This window comes from Sphaerodactylus townsendi, linkage group LG02, assembly GCF_021028975.2.
Source record: "Sphaerodactylus townsendi isolate TG3544 linkage group LG02, MPM_Stown_v2.3, whole genome shotgun sequence".
Lineage (NCBI taxonomy): Eukaryota > Metazoa > Chordata > Lepidosauria > Squamata > Sphaerodactylidae > Sphaerodactylus > Sphaerodactylus townsendi.
In genome coordinates, this window is record NC_059426.1 from 79,573,739 (window position 1) to 79,589,229 (window position 15,491).

At 40.2% G+C, this 15,491-nt stretch overlaps 1 protein-coding gene across 1 annotated transcript in view; it reads left to right on the top strand.

The window, feature by feature from the left end:
• Window positions 1–1,667: 1,667 nt before the first annotated feature.
• Window positions 1,668–15,491, top strand: part of LOC125425935 (mucin-5B-like) — a 77,115-nt gene continuing 63,291 nt past the window's right edge. The window contains exons 1-7 of the mRNA XM_048483748.1: window positions 1,668–1,767; window positions 3,390–3,458; window positions 5,559–5,823; window positions 7,877–7,985; window positions 8,738–8,828; window positions 11,874–11,983; window positions 12,374–12,587. Of these exons, the coding sequence (XP_048339705.1) occupies window positions 1,701–1,767; window positions 3,390–3,458; window positions 5,559–5,823; window positions 7,877–7,985; window positions 8,738–8,828; window positions 11,874–11,983; window positions 12,374–12,587 (925 nt within the window). The 5' untranslated portion in view covers window positions 1,668–1,700. The remainder of the gene's footprint in view (window positions 1,768–3,389; window positions 3,459–5,558; window positions 5,824–7,876; window positions 7,986–8,737; window positions 8,829–11,873; window positions 11,984–12,373; window positions 12,588–15,491) is intronic.

Sequence of the window (15,491 nt, forward strand, 5' to 3'; positions counted from 1 at the left end):
TCCAATAGAAGCTAATAGAAGATGGGGGCTACATCTTTGAGGGTCCATAACTTTCACCAAACCAGGGTGGTTTCATCAAGAGGGTCTCCTAAATTTATTCTGAAAGTTTAGTGCTGCTAGCTTAACAATTAAATCCATGACAGCAGCCCCCCCCCCCCATTTCCCTAGATTCTCCTTTTAAATCCACCTCTTCGGCATGGATTTAAAGGGAGAATCTGAGGTCCCCAGTTTAAACATTGAAAGTGATGCTGTTTCAGGGTGGGGGGATAATCCACCCCAAAACAGCATCACTTTCAATGTTCTTATTTTTTATTATTATTTTATTCGATTTGATAAACCGCCCTACCCACGAAGGGGCACAAAACTCAGATTTTGCACTGGCCTCCATTTTCCCTAGCTACGCCTCTGTTCAGAGGGGAGGGCAGAAGGGACTGCCGGCTGCTGGCTGGGAGCCCAGCCAGTGGGGGGAGGAGCAGGGCAGGGGAGTCTGCCATCCCTGGCCTCATGGGTGGGGCTTGGGGAGGCATGACCATGCCCCCAGGGGTGGGTGGTAGCTTGGCCCCACCCCGAAACCCCCCCATAAAAAATCTATACCCACGTCACTGACTGTACTCATGTTCATACACTGAACGTAACATGGGAAAGGCTCCACTGGCACATATTTTAAGCAACTCTTGTTATATTGTTTTATTCTGCAGGCCCAAATTGACTCTTTGTCTCTTTTGTAATAGCTGCACTATTTTTAAAATACTGTCTGCTGAATATCCATGAACAATTCTTATTGGCACAGCCCCTCAGCCACTGGTGAGTGGGGTTACTTCAACTGACAAGAAAAAAATTACATGCTGGGGAAAAAGTTCCCTGAGACCAATGCCAAAAAAGGAAGGGCATGAGTTCCTCTCCCAGAGCTGCCCAAACCTCCAGTTCCTTGTTCCACCACTGGACCCAATCCACCCCAGAGGAAATGGCTCAGTAGGCTATGGTCCAGATCCTTGGTCCCTGTGTGAATGTGTAAATTACTATCAAGGTCCAGAGTAGCTTTTTTTTTCATTTTAAGAGCTAGCAAATTTATAACAAATGAAAGGACACAGGCAATAGACAAGCTATATTTTATAACACATCAAAAATGCATACGTCATGTGTGTGTTCCCTATATGTTATTGCTTAGCACCATTCTGACATACAGTAACATCCATGATAGTTTCCTATACATGAAATGCTTTCACTCCCTCCTTCTGTGTGCTAACAAGAAAAGACAGGTTTTAGCCAGATGAGACGGGCATCACTTACCAGTAACCAGAATCCTAAACAGTGGCCGGTCTGTCATTAAAAAAAAACAAACCCATATACTGACTCAAAAGATCCTTGACTTCTTTATGTTCCAGGATCTTAAATTGCTTTTGATGGGGAAGAAATCTTACCTTTTTACTATTCACTTGCTTCCTTTATTAGATGGAACCTTGACAAAAAATAATACACCTCCCAAAAGGCAAACATGCATGGTCAGTCACCAAGGAACTGGAAGAGCATCCTCTGTTTACCTCCACATCTACTAAGATCCTCACAGCCCCACCTTGTTAGACCCTGTCAAACAAACTGGGACTGTGGCCAAAATTGGCTGCTATATAAGGCTCGGAGAATACAGCTGAGCTAGTCCTTCTGACCAGAGGCTGGCTGTGTACCTTTGTGTCAAACTCCAGATGGAGTTTGGAAGGGGGGTCCCATTATGGGCCCTAACATTCATGATCTGCTGTATCCAACAAAAAGGTAAAAAGTCTGCTTTTCATTTCATATTTAACACACAACTGCAATTAGATAGCACCATTATTAATAGTCTATTTTGTAAACCATACAAAAAGTTTGAATTTAAATTGGGATTGCTCCGTTTCAATACTATTCCAATTAAATATTTAATGTTTGTATGCTATTTAATTCTGTACTTCCTAAAGCTAAAACATTTCACAACATCTTGATGAAAATAGCTTTGGGGATTCAATTTTAAAAGTATAATTGCCCTCTTCCTTGAAAAGTTGCAATTTTACTAGAAATAGAAGCTTGTCTAATTTTGTTACATTACACAGTATGAAAAGTATATATCTCCTATTTATATGTCTAAATTAAATAAATTGATTCTATGTTTTCTCTGTTTATTTGGATATAAAATCCCTGTGATTATAAGTAAGCATACAAGCCACCCCCCCCCCCCCCCCAAGTAAAGCTTTGGTAAAAAAGAACATGTAGTCTGGTGCCTCAAACTAGTAATGCTAGGTGTCGGGTGAAGCTCCATTGGGAGCTTCCATTGGTTCTCTTCTTCACGACCACTCAACAGTAAGTAGGAGACCTCACAAAAAAGCCTATCAAGAACATTCTCATATGTGTTCACCTTTACAATTAAGGTTATCTTTGACATATCCTGGTCCAAGGCAACTGGGGGCTTCAAAGGTAGTATTCCAGGCTATCCCTGGAATTAGTCCTGGAAACAGACAGGCAACCAATTAAGTATTTTTCATGATTGGCATGGCATGGCCTTTCTAGTTAGCTATGTATAGTAAAACAGCTGCTACATTTTGTACCTATCATAACTTCCAAGTCAATTTTGAAGGCAGCCCCATATAAAATGCAGTCCCTGAATGACAGACTGTTTCTTTGTAAGGTATCTATATTTAAATACTACATCATAAAGTAAGTCCTCCTTGAAGTCAGTGGGAACAATCCTTAGATTGTGGTCTGTATCTTTTAGCTGAGTATATAGAAGGAAGAAAGGAGTGAGATCATGTCCAACTTAATAAGCAATGATACCACTGATTATAAAATGGGAGAACCAGTTTAGAGTCAAAAGACCATGAGCAGAGTGGAACAGGCCTTTTCTAGTTTGAGATGCAGACCAGAAGGAAAAGGCATTTCGTCATTTTTCATTCAATTAAGAGGAGAGTTCCAATACTTCTCAGTCACCCAAAAGTCAGACTCTAAAGCTCAGTTCCTTCCAGCCTCTAACACTCTTGAGAAGTGGATAGCATACTCCTGTAGGGACTCTGAGGAGAGCCAGCAGCTTTGGATTGCTATTGCTTGAAAAGACATTCCCAATCCAGTGGTGGGATTCAAACATTTTAACAACAGGTTCTGATGGTGGTGGGATTCAAATAATGACTGTTAAAAAGTATTAAAATATTTTAATATCACTTTTTTATTTTAAGTATTAAATATATTAATACTTAATAAAAATATTTAAAGTATTAAAAAAGTGAAATTTTAAATTTTAACAACAGGTTCTACAGAACCTGCGGAACCCCCTGAATCCCACCTCTGCCAGGCTAGATTCTCAACTTGCAATATCAGTTAATGTAACTTCTAATTAACATATATATAAATGATTCTGTCTTCTTTAATAGTTTCTGGCACAGAAAATCCTGAAACAGTTACCATCATCCCACCTCTGGCAACCACACCAATAATAACTTGTAAGTTTGTAAATAAGATCTCTTAATACACTGTTGTATAGCAGATATGTTTATAAGAAAGGCAGAATGAATAAGGAAACAGCTTAGTAGACAGGATGGTGATTCAGCATATTAGAAATGGGAAAAATCTTTTGGTGACCATGGAATGCAATAATTTGTTGTTAAGCAGGGGGTAGAGGACGTTATAGAAAGATTGGTAGACACATATAGTAAATAAAATGGAAACTAGTTATTATATTTGGAGGTAGAAATTGAACCAACAGATAAATGCACATCAAAGTGTACCAGATTAAAAGATTGTATGACACTAGATCACACTGAATACCAGAATGGTAAACCCTAGCAATGGCTCCCATGGAAAGAGACAACAGCAGAAAACTAGCCCACAGAGTTGCTACTACTGAGTTGAAGACCTCCAGGACAGTGATGAATTCCTGCTCCCAACAGTTTGGTGTTGGTGAATACCTTAGAGTAAGAGTTATTAACCTCAAGGTGAGGTTCCTAAAATTCCCAAAAATTACAATTGATCTCCAGACCACAGATCAGTTTTCCTGGAGGACATAACAGTTTGGTGGGAGAGGGGCTCTGTGGAATCACACTCCTGCTGAACTCCTTCCCCAAGTATCACTTCCAAATCTCCAGGAATTTTCCAAGCTAGAATTGACAGCCCTACTCTAGACTTGCTGTGGCTGCTTGACTGGAGAATTAAGGGCTGGGGGAGTAATCTCCTTCCTTCCATTTTTCTACTCTTTTGCTGTTCAGCGAGTCTTTCTCCCAGTCCTTCCATATTTTCAGAGTAGGAATATGCTGATGTTGTTACCAATACAGTCTATCTCCATTTGTACCCAATGGAGGACATAACATTATGCACTAGCTTGCAGTACCTTATTCATGCTCCTTACCTTATGCCTTTTGCTTCAGAGGCGTAGCTACCAGGGACCAGGGGGTGCACACTGCACTGGGCGTGCACCTGGGGGTCAACAAAAAATCAGGTTCATTTGTGGGTTTTTTGTATTTTTAGTGTATTTTCCATTTTTGGCCTGTAGGGGGCACTGTTTAAGCTGCCAGCACCAAAATTTCAAGGAATTTTTGGGAGACTCTCTTAATGATATCACCCAGGTCTGGTGAGGTTTGGTTCAGCGGGTCCAAAGTTATGGACTCCCAAAGGGGGTGCCCCATCCCCCATTGTTACCAATGGGAGCTAATAGGAGATGGGGGCTACACCTTTGAGGGTCCATAATTTTGGACCCCCTGAACCAAACTTCACCAAACCTGGATGGTATCATCAGGAGAGTCTCCTAAAGATACCCTGAAAGTTTGGTGCTGCTAGCTTAACAAGTGCACCCCTAACAGCAGGCACCCCCCAAATTTCCCCAGATTTTCCTTTTAAGTCCACCCCCTTCGGCATGGATTGAAAGAGAGAATCTGAGGTCCCAAGTTTAAACATTGAAAGTGATGCTGTTTCAGGGTGGGGGAGAATCCACCCCAAAACAGCTTCACTTTCAATGTTGTTTTAACTGGGGACCCCAGATTTTCCCTTTAAGGTGGATTTAAAAGGAGAATCTGGGCTCCCTAGTTTAAACACCATTGAAAGTGATGCTGTTTGGGGGTGGATTCCAGCATCACAGCAGCCGCCCATGGGGTTTTTTTTTTGCAAAACAAAGATTTTGCACCAAGCTCCATTTTCCCTTGCTACGCCTCTGCTTTGCTTAGTATGGAAAGGAGGCTGATTGAATTTCCAGCCAGATCAACTCTGGTTCATGCTGTGCAAGGGAGAAGTGACTATCATCCAGCCCAATAACTTAGTGGACCATAGGTCTTTCTCCTGTTTTCTGCACATATTCAACTTGAACTAGGTATGGCTAAGTGGCATTATTGGCATGATTATGCTCTTAGCTGAACACAGAGGCCTATGCTTGGCCAGGTCACAACTAGGCAAGAAAAAGAAAGCCCATTTTAGTTGGTTAAATGTTACTTTCGCATAACCAAATGCATGAAATGACTTTAAGACATCAAAACATGGATATAAAATATAGATAATGATCTTCACTGACCCAAGAAATATATGATATTCCTTTACAACTTCTTGTGAATTCACAGCCTTCAATCCAGCTCACAACGGACGTGTATGTAGCACATGGGGCAACTTCTACTACAAGACGTTTGATGGTGACATCTATCATTTCCCTGGAGTCTGCAACTATGTCTTTGCCTCTCACTGCAATGCTCCTGTTGAGGACTTCAACATCCAGATCAGGCACACTATTGGGGAAAATACTACCCCCATGATCGAAACAGTGAGCGTAAAGGTTGATGGGATGAACATTGAAATGAACATGAATGGAGTTCTGGTTAATAATGAAAGGTAGAAACATATACCTGTGAGCCAAACAAAGCTGTTTCCTCAAGTAGATTAATTAATAGACAGTTGGACCTCAATTCTTTTATCTAAGAGTTAATCCAAGTGACTAGGCTCATGATCATCCTGTGTGAACCCTGCATGGGCTAGCTTCCTGCTTGAAGTTAGTAAAGAAGAAGTATACATTTGGTTAGGGAGACAAGATGGCACTGACTATGGCTTCTCATGCAGATTTTTAAGGAAATTCTTATCTCAGCTTTTTAAATTGGTTTTTGAACTGTTAAACTATTTTCTAAGGCTGTGGGGGGGTAAGCTATCCTCTTCTGTTATTTTTGTGATAAACCTCGAGCTGTTATTTCTCAGTCTGCTTAACTGTCAGTTAATTGGGGAAGAAGCTGTAGCTGTTTTTGTTGCCATGCTGCAGATAAAAGAATAAAAAAGAAAATGAAAATTTATTACAGCAGGAATTACAGCTGCCTTATTCTACCATTTTATAAAGCAGAAGCCTTTGAAGTATGTATGGCAAAAAGTCCCGGCACGACCCGAAAGGAGGTGAATCTTCCTCCTTCTGCTAAACAACTTAAAATTGGTGACCTTTTTGGTTCTGTGAACCCTGCACCTCAACTTAAAAGCTACCAGAAAAAAATGTGTATTACCTGTGGAAAACCGTGTTTCCCTCCTCCTCAGCTTCCAGTTGAGATCCTACTCAGTTAACTAAAGACAGCAGAGTAATACTGAACATACCTCTCCATGTTGCTACTGATAGTATTGCTGCTGAGGAGTGTCCTAATGATTCCCTTGCTCCCAGGCCTTCTACCCCAAAGAGTAATGCAAATACAAGCCCTAAATCTGTGGATCCCCTGTCCCCTGAAACGGAGGAGAAGCAGTCTTCCGTTTCCCAGGAGAATATCTTCTTTGCCCTTCTCCCCACCAAGTGTATCAGGATGTAAAGTCCACAATGAAGCAATAAGATATACCCTAATTGGTAGATGCAAACTGAAATCTCACAAGCAATGATAAAGGGGGGGGGTGGTAGAAATATCATCCCCTCAAAATCTTCCCCATCAGAATTCTCCGAGAACCCAGCAGCTTGAACAGGCTGATTTCACTTTCCTTCATTCCCCTCTGACTGATACTCTGCTGCTCTCAACATTCTGGAACATATTGGGTCATTTCAGTTTTTTTCTTTTGGTTAGAATATGAAGGCGTTTGTTTCTCAGTATCTGGAGTGTTCTCTGAGTAGGAATGGGCCTTCTACCTTAACTATGGATGGAACAGCTATGCTATCCATCACTCACAAATGGATTTTAATATTAGATATGATGGCTAGATGAGCACCCACTAGAATTCTCAGGGACAGGGAACAATCTAGAAATCACCCTCATCTGTTTCTTGAGATTCCTAAAAACTTTCAGAGGATTTTTAACTGATTGTATTTTAAACAGTAATACATTTACAATAATAGAGGGTCCTGAAATAAAGAATCAGGACCTACTATATCAGGGGTCTGCAACGGCCATGCTGGCAGGGGCTGATGGGAATTGTAGTCCATGAACATCTGGAGAGCCGCAGGTTGCAGACCCCTGAACTATATAAAGACATGGATTTGGGGTTACTACTGTAAAGATGAAACATAAAATCTTACAATTCAGTATTTGTCAGTTAATAAAACTTCTCCACATTTCAATTGACTTTCAGCTACAATCAATCTTCTACCCCTTTTGCAGCATTTCCAGTCTTCAAAAGGCAGGTTTTTAGGATTTTTTAAAAATCTATCATTTTGGTTCTTTTAGTTTGTTTTTTCATTAATCCTTGCTGGCTAGTGTACATATTATTCTGCACACCCACGGAGTCCCCAACACCCTGCTGTGCTGCTTTCATCCTCCACATAGGAGTCAGTCATTTTACTAATTGATCTAGTGATTAGAATAGTCTGCAAAGAGAGGTATCAGCAAAGTACCTGACAACACTGGACTCAGAAGCAAAGATATTTTGCACTGTTTGCCCCTCCCTTTTATATATGGATGTACCTCAGTATTTCTGATGCTTTTCTCATCAGGGTTCAGCTGCCTTCTAAAGTATTTGGATGCACTATTGAGATGTCTGGAGATTATGAGGTACTGGATGCAAAGTCATTCATCCTTTGGCGGAATAACGGCAGCGTAATGGTAAGTATAAGTGCCAGATGTACGATTGGTACCATTCAGACACAGTACTATATAAACCTTTGAAATAAAGTATTCTAGCATTCTACCACTTGCTGGAGTAAAATGCTTGCAACATATTTCCCACAGACTTACATGTTGCTAACACATTCACCCAGGTTATGCACAGCATAGAAACTATCTAAAAAGATGTCCTAATTTGAAGTCCTCAAACTGAGCACGAAGTTAAGTAAAATGAGTGAATATGGGTCAACAGTGCAGACCGCAACTCAGGCCAATTTGCAGATTTTCAAGGTCAGGTTAAACAATATATTTTTGTATCCTTGTGACTGTTGCTCAGTATATGTGCATACCTGTTTTGCTGCTCTGTTCCCAGTCAGTTCTCACTTTCCCTAGTAATATTTTTTGGCACTGCATATTTAAGAGAACTACCAGGGTGGGTCCCCCCTTGATATATAGATTTTTGTGGGGGAGGGGCTTCAAATAAAAACACTGTGTAGCAGGAAGAAAGAGAACTGCGTCTGTTACAGATATTACAATGAAAGCTAGGTTTTAATGAACAGGACAGAGGTTCACAAATAAAATCTCAATTTTCTGATCACTAAATTTGAATTAGCTTGTGGAAACATTGACACAATATTGATGGAGTCCTTTCCTTGGTACATCCAATGCAGCTGCCTTCTTTCATTTTTAATATATACCTTGTGCATAGTCTGTATGTTAACTTTTATCAATGTTTTCCAATATAATTTCAGCTGCAAATGAATGACAAATATGCCAATCAGACTTGTGGGCTTTGTGGAGATTTTAATGGCATTCCAACTTACAATGAATTCCATTCAAACAGTGAGTATCAGAAATACCTGTTTACTGGATTTGAGTTTACACATCACCATTCAATGTGCCGTGGAGCTAATCAGTTCCAACATTTTTGCCTTTCATCCTTTCTAAAATAAAATAGCGCTTATTAAGCATTAGTACTAAAACATTGTTTTTTCTCAAGCATGCTATTTTTCTTTCTCCTATTGAATAATCAACAATGTTTAATATATTGCTTCTGGGATGAAAGTGTAAGATTTTCAGTTGCCTTATACGTTATGGTCTATCATACCAGTGTGGTGTAGAGGTTAGAGTTTCAGGCTAGGAAAACCCAGATTCAAAACGCTACTCTGCTTACTTCCTTGGGCCAGACATACAATTTCAGTCTAAGTTACCTCACAGGGTTGCTGTGAGGATACAGCAAAGGATACAAGAACAATGTGAGTTGCTTTGCAGCCCAATCTACAGCTGATAGGCGGGTGGAGATGGCACCGCTCCAGTGGGCGCCATCCCGCCCTCATCAAAGGGCTTACCCACAGCACGGGAAGCCCCAACAAACACATCCTGAACTCTCCCATTAGTGAGAATAGAGATATGCCATGAAAATCCTGGTGTATCTTCACTAGTGACTCAGCCAGTGCCCGGGGGCTGATTGGGGACTGGAGGCTGACTAAGGTTTGCTCTGCTTCCTGGCCTGCCAACGGCCATGCCGGCACAGTATTTTGCACCAGCAGGCCTGGGTGACTAAGGATACTTCCAGGTTCGTGCCTGGCTGCCTGAGCAAGTTGCCCCTCCACCAGCACATTTGTTCCTTGCTCTGGTGGAATGAGAACTACAGAAAGGGACCCCCCCCCCCCCGGAATGGGCGGTCTGAGAGAAATGTGGCCTATAACTGAAGTAAATATATAAAATAAAGTGTATGAATTGTCTAATATGACTAGCAGCAACTCTATGGCCCCTTTTAAACTGCCCTTCTAATGCATTTAAGCAGCCATTTTTAGTGCCATTTCAGACACAACTGTTTTGGCTTTCAGCTGCTAATGGATTTTTAAAAAAATTCCAGACACTTATGTCCCATTGGCTTCCTGGGGCTCAGTAGTTTTTAATGAAAAACAGTTTTCTCTAATTTTCAGGTCTTCCTTGTACTTCTGAATCGCTGCCACAAGCTGTTTAAAATGTCTGGAGCACTCCCAAAAGGACCAATTTTTAACTGGTGCACTGATTTTCAGCTTTAACAAAAACTTTCTAAACACAGTTCAGTGTTATATCACCAGAACTGGGTTGCTATGGTGCTATAGCACTGATCTGAGAATGTTAAAAAGAAAAACACAAAAAGAATGTGCCACTAAAAAGATGGGGAAAAGCCACAGCACTGATTGAAATAGCCTGACACTTCAGAGCACTTTAGAGATGGCTCACAGACAGATTGAAATAAGCTGTATGAAACATCCCTCCCTGTACTGCTTTACTTAGAAATTGGAGCAACCATGAATAACATCCAGTTTAGAAAGGAAAAGGGCCAATGAGTCATCATGGGAAGTCTTTGTATGCCCTTAGTTTCACTGCAATAGCGGGGAACTGTAATACACTCTGCCTTCCTGTCCCATCTATCTCATATGAAGATGTAAAATTTCTGGAAACTTTTAAGCCATGGGGGAAAATGTTTTTAAAAAAACAGAATTGAGGAATTGAAATATATAATAGACTTTCTTACCAATCTGAAATTTATTTTACTGCTTTAACAATATAACAATATAAAATACATTGTTTATAATTCAGTTAGCATATAAAATTGTACTATTTGGTATATTGCAAATAAACTCCACAGGGGAGAGAGAGAGGAGGACAACTGTTATACCTGAGGTTCCCAATGTGGTACCCATGAGCACCATGGTCTTTGCCAAAACCTTTCCTGGTACCCACCAAGTGTTTTTAGAAAGTGGGTAGGCCATTTTGTGATTGGCTCTGCCTTCCACAGTGGGCACTTTGTGGTTGCACCCACTACCCTCTGTCAGAATTCCAAATGTGCTCACATACGGTTGCCAATCTTCAGGTGGTGGCTGGAGATCTCCTGGGATTATAACTGACTTCCAGGTGATAGAGGTCAGTTCACCTGAAGAAAATGGCTACTTGTGGAAGGGAACTCAAAGGTGCTATACTCTATGCTACCTTAGCCCACATACATTAGTTTTTTGCCATCTGATAGGAAGAAATAATAGTAATAGCACAAAATCCCAATATATAATTGCCTTAACTTTGAAATGTGTTGTGATGATGCACTCCTACCCAATTGCTGCACAGAACTCACTTCCAGCCAAATCATGTGGGACGCTTTGCTGGAAGTGACTCCTGTGTGGCGATTGGCCCTGTCTCATAATGGTCCCAGCGAGGGACCATTAGCCCCACCAACCCCACACAGCCAGCCCGCCCAGAGGACCAGCATCCTGAAACCACCTTGCCACTATGACAAATGGCATTGGAACTGGGCTGATGAGCAGAGGCCACGGATAGAGTGACAGGCTGGCAACGAGCATAAAGAATAGGTGTGTGTAAGCCACTCGCAGCAAGCCTACCATAGCAGCACAAGAGGCAAGGCCCTGAGAGGCATTGCAGTGGAGTATATTCTTGAAAATATGTTGTGTACATCTACAATATAGCTCTAACGTTTTCTTACTTAACAATCTTAAAAATCATTTCACTCACATAAAAGAGAACACATTTAACTAGAGTTTTTTTCAGTGATCCCCAAAATTTCCAAAACATTTTCAAAATATTTTTCCCTTCCCCCCCCCCAGGCCTTCACATCTCAAATAATATATGAACACATTCATATTCATATAGAGAAAGGCTGACTTTTTAAGAGCTCCCAACATTCACCTCTTCAAAATCACAACCCACACCAAAAGTTTACACATTAGAGAAACAAGGTACCCTTGTATAGTTACCTGAGATTTTAAAAAGGCTATGTTTGATTTCAAAACTTTAATTTCATGAATGCTTGAATGGGAATGTCAATAACTGGTATTTCTCTTTCTACGAGTCAGTTACACCATATGGTTTTATTTATTACAGATGCCAAGATAACTCCATTGCAGTTTGGGAATATGCAAAAGATGAATGGGCCAACAGAAGACTGTGGTGATCCTACATCATCATCTCTGACAAACTGTGCCTATGTTTCTGTAAGTTTTTTAAAAACTTTTTGTTTAGTCTAATTTCCAACAGTGTCCTTTTTCATATTAGAGAAAGAAACTCCAAGTACTCATACAATGTGCCAACATGTACTCATCCCTTCCTTCCATGGAATTGGGAGAGCCATAAAGAAAGGTTCTGGCATTAAGTACTGTTGAGCACCATCACAAAAAGCTGCAAGATATCAAAACAAAGAAAAACCTTTGATATGTCCTCCACAGTGGGATGCTAAATTGTTAGGACTTTTGGCCAGGAACATGACTTACTTTGTCAAATGACATAATTTCTGATGACATTGCCATTCAAAAGGCATTGTGTTTTCTTGAAATCAGAGAATATTGTGTATTGATAACATCTTTTTGTTTTTCCTGTCCATCTAGACTGTTTGCCGGAAAACACTGATGGGCTCTGCATTCTCTGACTGTAATAATCTGGTGGAGGTGAATAAATACATTGAACTTTGTGAGCAGGACTTGTGTTTCTGTAACCAAAGCACAAGTTTCTCCTGTCTCTGTGACACCTTTGCTGAATACTCTCGGCAATGTGCTCATGCTGGTGGACACCCTCAGAACTGGAGAACCTCAGATTTATGCCGTAAGTATTTACCTAGCGTAATCCATACCTAGTCAGTGAAGAAAAGGGTATTTAGTGTTGCTTAATCTTTGTTTACTTCAAGGGAATATTTGATCCAGTTTCCTATGGCATTTAGTAATTAACCTGAAAGAATATGAATCAAAAGGTGTTCTGAAAAGGAGAGTACACAGTGTGGTGTAGAATTGCAAACTGTAAGGATGTAAACCAATGGATCAGTATCAAGCTGGAAGGAGGAGACACTGTGTTCCACATGCTCTGTCCAGGATCTGATGCCATTTATCATTAATTATTCAGAATTATCTTCATATATTAGGACACTATTTTTAGGCACCTTGGGCTCTTGCTTTTTCAGGAGGAAAGGCAGAATGTACAATATTTTAAGTAAATAAAAGTAAACATAATTTGTAAATAAAGTCATAAAATGAAATAAAACACCAAGTAAAAGTAAATAGTAATGTAAATGTAATACTGATGAAGAGTGACTAAAAACACTTGAGTATCAATCAATCAATCAATATTTATTACAGTCATAGACCAGAAGTTATCAAGTATAAAACACCTGAATATTGTAGAAGGCATTCTGGTGGATGTCTTACGTGGGAATTCTCAAGGGAGCCAATTGCCAGAATGTTTTCCTGTTGCAACCATTGGTTGTGAGAAGTCCCTTGGAAGCTTGCCTTTATAGATAAAATGTTTTTGCTACATATCTTTGCTCAATGACCCTACACAATAATCATGCATCTAATAGAAGTCCTTCGGTACAACAGGATGGTTACCAGCTTAGTGGGAGAAATCCTTTGGAACCTTACTGGATATAGACTTCTCTTATATCAACGTATATAGAGGAAAGAAAAAGAACTCATTAGTTGTTAGTTGTGTTACTGTGTTAGTCTGGGGTATTCTTGTGTGTTATATTGCCTTTTGTATGTGTGTTGCTTATGCTGTTAGTTTGTATATAGTGCACTCTTCACTTTATTAAATTACATTTTGCACTTTAAGTAGTTTTTGAATCAGTGTCATTAGGGTATAGTAGTTGTTTTTGAAGTTGTGGTCACACTGTACCTTACCTGATGGATTTTTTAAGAAATATTTGAAATAAAATTTTTAAATAAAGTAATAAAATGAAATAAAACCTCAGGTAAAACTAAATGGTCCATATGTACCAATATCTTTGTCAGCATTGACCCCATTTTCCATCTAAAATCCTATCTACTCTGCTGTTAGGCGCAACTACTAGCCTGGTTGGAATGGTTTGCATCACTAGAAGAATGATGCCAGGGCAGAGAGTTTATCTTGTTTTTGTTCTGAGGGTACTTCCTTCCTACAACTCTCAGGTTCAGGCTTTGGCCTTCAGATTTTAGAGCATGTTCTCAGGGCCTCACAGTTAACAAACTGTAATTTCAGGGCCATTAACTAGCCTGGCATACTTGTACACTTGAATGCTTTTTCTAAGAATTCTCTGCATGCCTGTTTGTGATTACTTCTGCATATTTAAATTGGAAATAGGGAGCAATAATCTGGCATTAACCAATCAAATTTTGTATAATGCATAGTTGGTTCCCATTTCTTTAAAAATGTGGAGTGAATAGTTTCTCTCTTCAAAGCCACATAATTCCGACTATACAGATTCTCAGATATTGTATGGTACAATTCTTAGTGAAGTACATAAGTTGTCATATTAGAACTGCCATTCAATATGATCCCTAGGATGTGTCCCATAATATCACAATACTTTGGGATTTTGGTGGTAAGAAACTGGCAGCCCTAGCTTTCCCATTAACACTAAAGTATCAAATGGAGAGACAGAGGCCCCTTCTGCACAGGCAGAATAATGCACTTTCAATCCACTTTCAATCCACTTTGCAGCTGGATTTTACTGTGCAGAATAGCACAATCCACTTGCAAACAATTGTGCAAATGGATTGAAAGTGCATTATTCTGCACATGTGGAAGGGGCCAGAGAGGCAGAGCCTAAGCTGAGGTGCTCAAATCTAAAGGATTACTGATTGGAAGGTACGTGATGGGAAATACTGGCTGAGTCCTTGGCAATATTTGAACCTTGTCTAAGAGGTGGCCCACCAACTACCTATGACTGCCTACTTTATAAATCTTTTGTTTCTGCTACCTGCCAGGCACTAAAAAAAACAGAACATGTAGTGTGTTAAGCATATGACAGGACACATTAAGCATGTGGTGAGTCACAAGTTGTTAAGGCCTCCTTTATTAAAGTGAAAAAGTCCCAGGAAGTATTTAAAAATCCCCGTCAAAAATTGATCATTAGAGGCTAGGCAGTGACAGTGTGGGGGGCAAAGGACATGGGTGGGGTGTAGGTTTTCCAGGTCCTCTCTGACTATCAGTAGGAATTGGGGGTGGTGTAGGGATGCCAGATCCAGGTTATAAAATTCCTGGAGATTGGAGGATGGCGCCTGGAGGGAATAAGGATCTTAGTGGAATACAATGCCATATAGTCCGCCTTCCAAAGCACCCATTTTCTCCAGGAAAACTGATCTTTGTGACTAGAGATAAACTGTTAAGAGTATAATGCCCTGTTTATGCACATTTTTGGAAGGGAGTGGTGTACACATTTTTGCTTTGTTTTTCACATTAAATGTAATAAATTTTTGCATTCTTGTATTTTTGCTTTTGCCTTGTTGTAGTAAACCCTAGTGGGGTGTCATCATCATAACAATGTAACGTCACTTTTTGGGGAAACCTGGTCATTACATCATGCCTCTCTGCTGGAAATGGCAACACTTCTGGTTTTTCTCCAAAAGTGACACACTCTCGCACTGATAGCAATTTTTTTCTACATTTTTCTCCTGCCACAGTAGCAACAGGCAGCAAAGACTGCCTGTTTAGCAGGAGACCTGACAACCCTATTAGAAGCTTATGACTATGTTACAA